Below are 12,166 nucleotides of genomic sequence, written 5' to 3' on the forward strand. Positions count from 1 at the left end.
AGTACTGAATGCTGCACGCACGCGCAGCGTTGTTAAGGTAACATTTGGTCAGTCATTCCCTTCGCCAAAGGAGTTTCAAACGCTTATGCGAGACAGTAATACCCTGCACCCTTCAAAGAACACACTTCAAGGGCTCTGCCCTTCGAAGGGAGTAGGGCATAGGGATGCTCACTTCTGTTTGGAATTCGCCGCATGTCTCTTGCATCACCGCAGAGGCGCAGACGCACTCTCTCGTTTCATTCAAATGCAGCTTGCCGTCTTGCGCCTCAGTTTTTGATTGTATTGAAAATGAAATCAGAGGAATTTAGTATTAATACTACTATAATTTTGCTGTAGTGATCATATTGTCCTGACGATTGTTTTGTACACTGTTCATAATGGATTTATAAACGGGTAAGATTAATCTCAATTCAATATTTCATATCCCCGTATTTATATATTATTTTAGGTAAACAAAAAAAAAATTGTGTAATAAGTTAACTATGAATATACAATACATTATCCCTTAAATGTCAACCTTATAGTTTGAACGTTTGTTCGTCTTGGCTCAAAGCCACTTGCTGAGAACTTTTCTTCGCGGAAGCTTTGTGTTAATTACAAGTGAGATAACAAAATATTTAATCTCTTATCAATATTTTTTGTATTAGTATAATATTTATAATTTTTGGTATTGAGGTGCATTCGCTATATAACAGTGGGTGCTGGTCACAATGATGGCTGAGCAAATTTGATGCGTTTCCCCCTTTTGCAGTGACTTTATTCTTGCAAGATCAGCAGACAGGGTGACCGTCCTCGATTAAATTGCCTTCCGGACTCTTGTAAAAGCCAAAATACAACCAGACCACCGATTTGGTACTCTTAGATGGCTGAAAAATCTCCCGAGCGCTGTCACTGCCTTCTGCCATTTCATCTCGTGCAAAAAACAACAACAACAACATTGCATGCTGCTTCTGCGTCAGACTGATGCTGGCTGGACAGGATTTACCGCGAGTTTTCAAAATTGCGATAATTAAACACGGGTTTGATGATAATTAAATTTTAAACGGTAATACTAACCGTCAGGGCATTTTATCGTGATTTATCGTAAAACCGGTAATCGTTCCATCCCTAAATTACACCATTTCAAACATTTTATCTGCGTTCTATGTTCTGTAAAAAAAAAATTAATATCGGCGGCATATTCGCCCGATACCGATTTATCGGCGACAGGCTCATATCGGCCGATAATATCGGCAAAACGATATATTGGTCGGGCTCTAGACAGGACCCTTTCCCTCTGTATAGCTCTGGCTGAATTCCTTATGTACTTCCTGCAAGTGTTTCTTTTTTTTATGTACTGTTTTTGCCCCCCGCATGATTTTGTCCATGAGGCCAGCAGAACTCCCAACATGTTGTTCTCACATGGCCAAATACAGATGTTCTCCCTGTTTTCTCGGTCTTTAGGAAGTTCACTCTCTGCTCTGGGCCGATGTGCTCTATCTGAATGTCAGAGAATGTACCAATGCACTCCTACATGTTTTTTCCTTCCTTTTCCTTAAATGCTCTAGTACACATTCAGGAACACAAGCTCTATTGTGCAGAAAATTGCAAGTGGACAGTTGAATGTGAAGACGCCACCGATATCCTAGTTGCAGAGCACCCAGAGATGATAAAGGACTCTGAGAGGGATTCATGGGAGATCTTGTTGCGCTCATCAACCTAAGCTGCTGCATGTGGTTTTTGAACCTTCTTTTGGGCCTCCACACTTTTTGTTGGCCCTTTATATTATTGGGACTTTTGCAAGTCAGACAAAATATCTTGTTTTATTCAAGCAAATACTCTCTGGTGAATACTGTATACTGTTGCTTTAAAGTAATTTCTCTCTTCCATTGTAATGGTTCTGGTGCTTGAATCCTCTGAAAACTCTGAGTATTATGAGAAGTTGAGAAGATACTTAAACTCGGGGTGCACCTGAATTAAATATGGCCAATGCCAATAAATATTTTTGTTATGCCCATTATAACAGTTCCACAACAATTAAATGAAAAATTAAAAAATACTATAATCTCTCTGGTTTTAAATGCACCAAGTAAATTTAGGCATCACGACATTATAAAGTATAGTATGAAAGATGAATGTTAATTGAGGTTTTGTGTAGATTACATTTAAGTAAGTTAGAGTTAGATGATACAAAAGTAATCTAAATGTGAAATTAGGGAAATTGAGCTTAAATGATCCAATATTGACTAATATGGTGAACTTAAACCTTAATAACGTCTGATAACCAATATGGTACTTTTATATTGGGCATCTCTCATTTTTAAAGGCAAAAGTAATTTGATTTGCCATCTTTACACTGTCATAAATAGCTTGATTGATTGGAAAGTGTTTGGGGTTGCTGTGAAAAGCAACATATAAAGGCACAGGATGTGTCCGTCAGCTCTCAAGGGTAGTTTTGTTGTAAAGTGAGATGGGAGGAAACATACAGGTTGACTGTTTTCAGCTTTGTCCTGCTCTGGTGAGGTTTGTTTTCAGTGTATTCTGTGGGTTGTGTTATGCTGTGGTGTTGAAGGATGTCCACATTGTTAACTGTGACACCTGAGGCATTGTGTGATAAGTGATGACTATCTCTCTTTTGTTTTCTGTGTTCAAGGAAACTTTACAATAGCACGTTAATAATGGGGTATATGGTCTCAATTCAAGTTCTGCTTGTCATCAATCTGTTGTTCATTTATATCTACCAGGAGACCTTTAAAGAATGATGGCTGTACTCACAGTGACACGTGGAAGGCCCTCTGATTTATGGCTGTAAAAAAAAAATAGAATTTTGAATATTCGTCGAATTTAAAATAAATATCCACATTTTATGTGCGTTAAGGAGGTAGCCTAATCGGTGACGCACGAGATGCGATAACTATGTAAGTGTCATTGCGTTTTAATGTTTTTGTTAGCCTATCCAGTTGCTGCTGCGTTGTTAATTACAAATATTGGGGGAAAAGAGAACATCAATGCGGAGAAGATCTTGTTTACATCAAAACTGAAACCAAGCCGTTCACACAGAGCGCATATTTTGCGCATTTTCTAGAGGGAAATCTATCACCGTTGCACTCGCGTCTCGCACAAAAGAGCTGCATGTTTAGAAAGCCATGTAAAATTAATGCAAGTTCAACTTTAAAAAAACATATCTCGAGACTTTATGGCGGGGGGTTTTCCCCATCCCACTGCAACTCATGTTTTTAAATGAAAAATGTACTCTGTGTGATTGGCTTTCGGCCCTTTGTATTAAACTATGCATGCGTACATGATGCTGTTTTGTTTATAGTTGTTTAAGCAACTTAATTAATTATAATTAATGGCCTCAGGAGAGAGAATTCAAAAGCTTTTCTTTGCCCTACCTGAAATTATGCATTTTAAATTCGAATATAATTCGACTTTTGATAATATTTAAGTACAAAATTCGAATTTAGTTTTTCAGCCATTTTGACCGCCCTACTCTGATTTGCTGTTGTTTCTGTCACAGACCCATTTCATGTTGTCCTAATGTTGACAGACAGCTGAAGTAAATGATCACAACAGGATGTAGAGCACAACACTCGTGTACCCAAAGTGAAAATCCCTTTCGTTTTCTTTTTAGGTAGAATGATTTCGAAGAAGAATGTATAAATGTTTATTTGAAGCTCCTGTGATTTATGTGTTGATGTGATTTTCAGATTTAAATTTTAAAATGTAAAAAGTTTAATTGCCGAAATCCCATTAAAGTATTACAAGTAATCCACCAATTAGGAAAATCGCTGTTGCCATGGAAATGAAGGCAAAAGAGCTTGGCTGTAGGGTTGTGACGGTGAGGAAATTTTTCCACCGGTTAATCAACGTGTGACAACACCGGTAATACCGTAATCACCGTGGGGGCGGGGCATTCCCTCTTTTCCTCGCTTTTAAATAGCTTATAAAAGTGGTGTGCCCATTTTACTTTCACTTTCAAATAGTGGCAATTCGGAGTAAAGCAATTGTTCGTTTTTAGTTTGTTTGAATTAGCTTAAAAGCACCGTGCGCATTTTACTTTCACTTTTGAATTAACGGCAGTTCGGCGTCGCTTGAATGCAACAACAAAATACAACGTCAAATTCACTTTAGTGTATATATAGAACACAGAACTTTTATTAACAAAACAAATAAAAATACACCATGTTATAGGGCAAGCTATGCCTAATATAAAATAACAAATAACTTGAAAAAAGTTTAATAGGTATACAAAACTGGAAATAAGTAAACATGTATAATATATAACCAAATAAATAAGAAACATATAACGTTTATTAGCAAAACGAATGTCAAATAAAATAAATAAATGACAGTTTAAATAAAGTAAAAATCAGCAAACAATGTGGAACCAATTAAATAAGAAACGAATGTTTAAAAAAACTTCCAAAATCAGCTTAGATAAACGGCAAAAGTCAACAGGCTTTTCAAAATCCAAAATATTGCCAAACAGGTGCTTTTGCATTTCGTTTCGAAACTAAATCAAGTTATTATTGTTCTGCAGTAACATCTTTTTGCACTTTTAAGTGTTCTTTTTACCTTAAATCAAAGTTTGTAGTGTTATAGTTGATTGGTTTGGTTCATGGCTTTGGACAGTTTATTAAATAATTGAATGAAATGCCTGTGGAGAACATGAATGTAAAAACATGCCTCTTGAATCAAGGGGCAGCCACTGTTATGCTCTATTTGTCCACTTATAATGAAGAATTTCTAAAAGGGCCAGTCAAAGCTTTGTGCCTTTTGAAAGTGTGTTGTTATGAATGTTAAGGTCTGTAAAAAATTGTTATACACAGGAAACTTCCCAATTGTCATACATTTCTTAAAGGGGACAACAGAATTGTCAGTAAAACAGACATGCTCCAACCTGTCACCTCTTTGGATCCTCAGACATTCAGCATGTCATTCAGTTGAAGTTAGGAGCCAATCCTCATTTGTTTGGTTGATGGAATAGGTTTTGCAATTCATTTACAATTGATTCAAGACCAGACCTGTTGAAGGAAATTAACCTTAAAGTGACAATGAAAGGAAAGACTACCTTTCTATTCAAACATGATGTACGTTACTTGTATTTATACGTTATTTATACATTTACCCATCGTTGGAGGGTTTTTTTTTTTGCAGGCAAGATAAGCTCTTTCAATATCTTTCTGTTTGCGGAATGGCAGTAATGGGGTCTGACAGGTGTCTGGATCTGCTTCTGAAGCCAGAGTTCACAGATGGGGCAATGCTTTGTAATTTCCTGTCCATCTTACTGCACTTGGCTCTAGTCTTGCACAGAATACGTAGAGATGAAGAGGAGATGGTCTCCAAAGCTAACCTTAAAACATGACCGTACCTGCATGCTCAAAAACCCCTTTGTTTTGGAAGTTTATGAATTCATGATTTGAAACTCTGCAAAAGTTTCCATGTGAGTTGCATGCACATGTTCTCAGTTCCAGACAGTTATTTAGGTTCACCAGTGAACGCATCTAGTGGTACTTTACTTTTCATTATATCATGTAAGTGGAAAAAGGTGTGCAATTGAAATATGACATTGTCTCGTACTGTTTCTAAAACCCCCAAATTTACTTTAAGGAAAGAATGGAGACCTGTTGGAATAAATGTGTCTTTGTATGGCAGGCCTTGGATTACATATGGAAAAACTGTTTAAGGAAGCAAGAGTTTTCAGTCTCTATTTCTGGTCCCTGTAGATTGCTCAGAAGTATGACCTGCAGAAGGAGGAGGAGCTCAGGAACTGGATTGAAGATGTAACGGGCATGCCAATCGGAGAAAATTTCCAGATGGGATTGAAGGATGGAGTCATACTGTGCGAGTGAGTCTATGAGCATGATGTGTGTTTCAGCTTGATTAGGAGCTCAAAACATTGGAGCGCAGATGGCTGAGTGTTTGTTTGGCTCTAAATAATGACTTTCAGCCCACCTGTAACCTTTTGTCTTGTTTATTGAAACCTGACAACACGCCAAAATGTGGGGTGATTTTAATATTCAGGCATGAGACGCAAAAAAACAACAACAAAGAAGTTCTGCCAAGCTTAAACCATGTGTTGCTCATATTATAACCACCTAGACTGACGGCCACACCTTCTTTTGTTTGCTGTTGCCCTTAAGAAAACTTTCCACAATGTTCCTTTTGAGCCTTTTAATGGGAAGCAATGTTGTGACATGATGTAATCTTGGCATACATCTATCTTTTAAAAGATTAAATATTTTTAAAGTCATTTATGCTTACAAAGGATGCATTTATTTGCTCAAAAATACAGTAAAAACAGTTATATTGTTAAAGATACAATTTCAAATAAATTTGTTTTCTATTTGAATACATTTTAGAATGTATACATTTATATTTATTACATTTATTTTTGTGATGGCAAAGCTGCATTTTCTCCAGTCATTATTCCAGTCTTCAGTGTCATTTGCGGCTCAAGAAATATTCCTTATTATCAATGTTGAAAACGTTAAATACAGTTGAGGACAAAAGTTTACACCCCCCTTTCAGAATCTGCAAAATGTTAATTATTTTACCAAAATAAGAGACATACAAAATGCATGTCATTGTTTTAGTACTGACCTGAATAAGATATTTCACATAAAAGATGTTTACATATACACAAGAGAAAATAATAGTTGAATTTATAAAAATGACCCCGTTCAAAAGTTTACATCCACTTGATTCTTAATACTGTTGTTACCTGAATGATCCACAGCTGTTTTTGTTTGTTTGTTTATTGATAGTTGTTTGTGAGCCCCTTGTTTGTCCTGAACAGTTAAACTGCCTGCTGTTCTTCAGAAAAATCCTTCAGGTCCCACAAATTCTTTGGTTTTCCAGCATTTTTGTGTATTTGAGCCCTTTCCAACAAGACTGTATGATTTTGAGATCCATCGTTTCACACGGAGGACAACTGAGGGACTCATATGCAACTATTAAAGAAGGTTCAAATACTCACAGATGCTCCAGAAGGAAAAACCATGCATTAAGAGAGAAAACTTTTGAACAGAATGGAGACGTGTACATTTTTCTCATTTTGCCTAAATATCATATTTTTTCATTTAGTACTGCCCTTCAGAGGCTACAGAAGATAGTTACATGTTTCCCAGAAGACAAAATAAGTGAAATTTACCCTGATCTTCAAATTCTCTTAAAGTGTTAGTAGCTACAAGAATACTTTTTTCCAAAAAGTGAAATAAAGTTATTTTTGCTCACAGATGCTCCAGAAGGAAAAACCATGCATTAAGAGAGAAAACTTTTGAACAGAATGGAGACGTGTACATTTTTCTTATTTTGCCTAAATATCATATTTTTTCATTTAGTACTGCCCTTCAGAGGCTACAGAAGATAGTTACATGTTTCCCAGAAGACAAAATAAGTGAAATTTACCCTGATCTTCAAATTCTCTTAAAGTGTTAGTAGCTACAAGAATACTTTTTTCCAAAAAGTGAAATAAAGTTATTTTTGTTTTCTTTGCGCAAAAAAGTATTCTCGTAGCTTCGTAACTTTACAGTTGAACCACTGACGTCACACGCACTACTCTGTTGATCATCTGGGTACTTTTCTGGACCTTGGACGTGGTAGTTACCTTGCTGTCTATGGGAGGGTCAGAGAGCCCTCAGATTTCATCAAAAATATCTTAAATTGTGTTCTGAAGCTGAACGAAGGTCTTACGGGTTTGGAACAACATGAGGGTGAGTAATCAATGACAGAATTTTAATTTTGGGGTGAACTGTCCCTTTAATGCATGGTTTTTCCTTCTGGAGCGTCAGTAAGCCTTTGAGCCTTCTGTAATAGTTGCATATGAGTCCCTCAGTTGAAACTATTCCGTACTAAATAAATGATAACATGCATTTTGTACGATCCTTCTTATTTTGGTAAAATAACTTTTTGCAGATTCTGAAAGGGGGACGTAAACTTTTGACTTCAACTGTATTTAATATTAATATTCTTGTGGACTTTTTCAAAAAAACAAAAAATTACTGACCCTAAACATTTAAACGGCAGTGTGCAATGCAAAATCAGACCATGTACTGTAAGTTGAGTCTCTCCTAGAAGATGTAATATTTGGTCTTTCTCATAGGCTCATTAATAAACTCCAGCCTGGCTCCATTAAGAAAATCAACCACTCCAAACTTAACTGGCACAAGGTAAGGAAGACCTGTTTATGTATTGCATTGTTTCAATGTTTTATGTGTTTTTGTTTTTTTTTCTTCATTTTCAAGTCCGTTTTATTCCTAATGTAAAAATATAATCGCAACGCTACTTGTCTTATTCTTTTCACTGAAGCTTGAGAACCTGGGCAACTTCATCAAAGCCATTCTTGCTTATGGTCTGAAGCCTAATGACATCTTTGAGGCCAATGATCTGTTTGAGAATGGGAACATGACTCAAGTCCAAACCACACTTCTTGCTCTTGCCAGCATGGTGAGTTCTGTGCAAAACATATTGAATGGAGATTATAAAAGAAGGTTTATATCCAGGAGTTGCTGGTATAATGCCACATTTGTTCTTTCATTCCAAGGCAAAAACTAAAGGTATGGACACAAAAGTTGACATCGGCATAAAGTATGCGGACAAACAAACCCGCAACTTTGATGATGAGAAATTGAAGGCTGGTCAATGCGTGATTGGACTGCAGGTGAGGAACGTCCTATGTTTTGTTGCTTTAGGAAACCTTTTTTTTTTTTCTTGGGATGTCTTCAGTAAGATTCCCTCACTCATGCTTTGTATATTGATACACATCCTTTGTTTTCACAATGGCTAGATGGGGACAAATAAATGCGCTAGTCAGGCTGGGATGACCGCTTATGGCACCAGGAGACATCTGTATGACCCAAAGACTCAAGCAGACAAGCCTTTTGACCAAACCACAATCAGCCTGCAGATGGGCACTAATAAAGGAGCAAGCCAGGTGAGTGTGTATTTAAAGGAATAATTCACCCAAAAATGTCAATTCTGTCTTCTACCTCATGCCATTCTAAACCCATAAGACTTCATCTTTGAAAAGCAAACTAAGATGTTTGTAATTAAATATGAGAGGTTTCTGTTCCTCTCCTGAAAGTCCAGGTAACTAAAACTTCCATCTGAAAAGCTGTTTGCACAAAGTCTTATCAAGAGATACGATTACTTTATATGATGAACAGATTTAATTTTTATTTAGATTTAATTTATTCACATATAAAAAAAAACATACATGAGAGTAAGAGTGTGCAACAGTGTGTAAAGAGTAACCTGTTAAAAGTAACGGTGTGGTCACATATACCTTTGTAAGGTGACAAAATACAGTAATGTGAATAGGAATCCATGCAGTCTTTAATTTCACATGAGAAACGTGTGAGGCGAAATATTTCCCCATTCGTATTTCACATTGGACTCAAGTCTGTTGAACTTTTAACATGCAAATTTGCCAGTTTAAAGCTTGGTTTGGAAGTGATCTCCTACACTGTTGGCGATGGACCTACTCTGACCACAAAATTTCGCAGAAGGTTCGCTAAAGTCACCAGACCATTGGACATGGCTGTTGTATCCTGCTCCTGGTGGGCCAACGTTCTACAGAGTTCTGCTCCTTCCTCCCAAACATACTTGCCTAGAAGTTTCTAGTAATGCTTGGTTAGCTGGTTCTATAAAACTCTGTGGGACGTTGTCCATCTGGGAGCACGGTTGGACAACCCTTGCCTTAAGATATTCTAGGAATTGGATTCCCAAATGTAGTTTTCACTTTATTCATCCTTTCTTCTTCCTCAGGCTGGCATGTTGGCCCCGGGCACCAGGAGGGATATTTTTGACCAGAAAGTGGCTGTCCAGCCACTGGACAACTCCACCATCTCGCTGCAGATGGGCACCAACAAGGTGGCCTCTCAGAAGGGCATGAGCGTGTACGGGCTGGGCAGACAGGTATACGACCCCAAATACTGCGCCTCCCCCACCGAACCCACCATCCACAGCAATGGCAGCCAAGGCACCGGCACCAACGGCTCCGAGATCAGCGACAGCGACTACCAGGCTGAATACCAAGACGAGTACCAGGCAGACTGCCACGAGGAATACAGAGCCCACTATAACCACGGCATTGACTATTAAACTGCAAGCTTACAGCACAGATTAATATTTTTGGATCCTCACATAAACGGAGCGAGTTGTTTTTTCTCTCGCTAGCCTTTTTATACATGGCAAGAAACAGATGTTAAGAGGAGCATTTCCTATATCATTGTTCCTAAGATAATGCAGTATTTTATTAGCTAGATAGACAATAGACTATAGTCTCTGGTATTGTTTTGCCCTTTTTAAAAAAAAAAAAGTTTGACCCTTTTTAAAAGTCAAAATGGTTTAGAGAAGCAGTCCAGGTGTTTGTCAAATGACATTCATGGCATATTAACTACAATCTCTGATTGTTGGATTTTTTTTTGTTGTTTGTTTGTTTTACCAAGTATATTTTTTACTTCCTGCTTTTTAAGTCATTTGACCAAACAACGCCTTGCTAAATTGTGCCACAGGCCTTTGTATTTGTTTAGACCAACTCCTATCTTTTTGATCAATCCCCCTCTTCTCAACTGTCTTGTATTTATTGCCAGTAATACTCAATAGAGACCTCAGTCCTGTTGAATGGCTCTTTTTTTTTTTTAATAAAGTTTTTAATTTTCAAGTCTGTTGTCATTCTGATTAAATCAATAAGGTTCATTCTTTCATATAATTAAATCTTTCAGGTTTATCTGTAGGTTTTCTCACACATTTCTATACATGTATACAGTATATTTACATGTATTTGTTTATTTTTGTTCTGTGCTTTCACTTAATTTTTTATCAGATGAATTTGCCATTCATCAACTCTACCAGATTTATATCTTCCATCCTGGAAAAGATGAGTCCTTGCGTTTGGACAAAGGGGCATGAGCGAGTCTGAATGCTGCCTTGTGTCAGCATGGAGAGGGAAACCGAGAGCTGTAGAGTGAGAACACATCTAGCACAGTCTGGCTGATTTCCGAGCAGTCATGACGCTTGGAGGACAAGGACTGGCCGGTGTAAAGGGTTCATGAGAAAAGCAGCAAACCCCCACCTCTTCCCGCAAACACCCTGACGGGGAATAATCCCTGCTTTGTGCGCCTGTGGAATCTGGCTCTGATAATGCAGCACTCAATTAGACAGTCTGACAGAACAGCACAGGTTTCCCCTAGCAACGTTCCCTTTGTATCAAATGTGACTCCACATAAGCAGTTCCAAAGCTGCTACCTGCTTTGGGAAGAGCTTGAGTATTACAGAAAAAGTTAGTGGTTTTCCAAGTGTGTGCTGTTGAGAATTTCTACCAAAATGTGCTGGTGTTGTGCTCCCTGTCCTTAAAGGGATAGTTTTATCAAAATTGAAAATTCTTTGGCAGACTTCTGTGGAAAAGGTTTTTCCAATGGTAACCAAACCTGGTTCCTCAAAATATCCTCTTTAGCGTTCCACAGAAAAAAAGTCGGTCATACGACATGAGGGTGTCATTGTTGATGACCGATCACATGATCGTATACTGCTGGTTTTAGTGTACAACATTTAATTCCTAACTTCTTAGTAACATTAAAATCTGGCTAAAGAAAGTGGACTAAGCAAAGGCCATTTTTTGTTATTCTCATTTAATAACCTGGCTAAAAAGTAGATGCATCAACTCTTTAAATACACTGAATATATATAGCCCCTAATGATAAAAATTTGAAAAATATTAGATTTTTCCATTCTTTCGCCAAAGTATTGCATCCCTCCTGAGATACTTTGTGTACTCTCGCAAAACCTTTGCGTTACCCCGAGAAACTTGATGTTCTCTCACAAAATATTTACGTTCTCTCACAAAACTATTGTGCTTACCCAAGAAGGTTTGTTTTCCTACCACCTCATATTTACATTGATTTATTCACAAAAAAATTGTGAGTAAATGCAAAGTTATTAGGGAAGACAAGAGTTTTGCAAGAGAATGCAGAGTTTCTCTGTCTGGGGCATGCAAATATTTTGAGAGAGAACACAAAAGCATTGAAATCTTTTTTTTTTTTTTTGGTGTGTGATATTTATTTTTGATTTTACCATCACCATGTCCCTTTAGGGTCTTCATAATAGACTGACCCGAGAGTTATATTGACTCATACAAGATGGTGAAATTAGACTGCTCAAACCTAAACATGATAGTAATAGA

General features: G+C 37.4%; 1 protein-coding gene across 1 annotated transcript in view; it reads left to right on the plus strand.

Moving 5' to 3' along the window:
• Window positions 1-10,646, plus strand: part of LOC107594662 (calponin-3) — a 17,470-nt gene extending 6,824 nt beyond the window's left edge. Inside the window, exons 2-7 of the mRNA XM_016284796.1 lie at window positions 5,709-5,830; window positions 8,087-8,153; window positions 8,293-8,430; window positions 8,528-8,644; window positions 8,771-8,917; window positions 9,751-10,646. Coding sequence (XP_016140282.1) covers window positions 5,709-5,830; window positions 8,087-8,153; window positions 8,293-8,430; window positions 8,528-8,644; window positions 8,771-8,917; window positions 9,751-10,086 — 927 coding nt within the window. The 3' untranslated portion in view covers window positions 10,087-10,646. The remainder of the gene's footprint in view (window positions 1-5,708; window positions 5,831-8,086; window positions 8,154-8,292; window positions 8,431-8,527; window positions 8,645-8,770; window positions 8,918-9,750) is intronic.
• Window positions 10,647-12,166: the final 1,520 nt, after the last annotated feature.

This window comes from Sinocyclocheilus grahami, unplaced genomic scaffold (assembly GCF_001515645.1).
Source record: "Sinocyclocheilus grahami isolate Dianchi unplaced genomic scaffold, SAMN03320097.WGS_v1.1 scaffold188.1, whole genome shotgun sequence".
Lineage (NCBI taxonomy): Eukaryota > Metazoa > Chordata > Actinopteri > Cypriniformes > Cyprinidae > Sinocyclocheilus > Sinocyclocheilus grahami.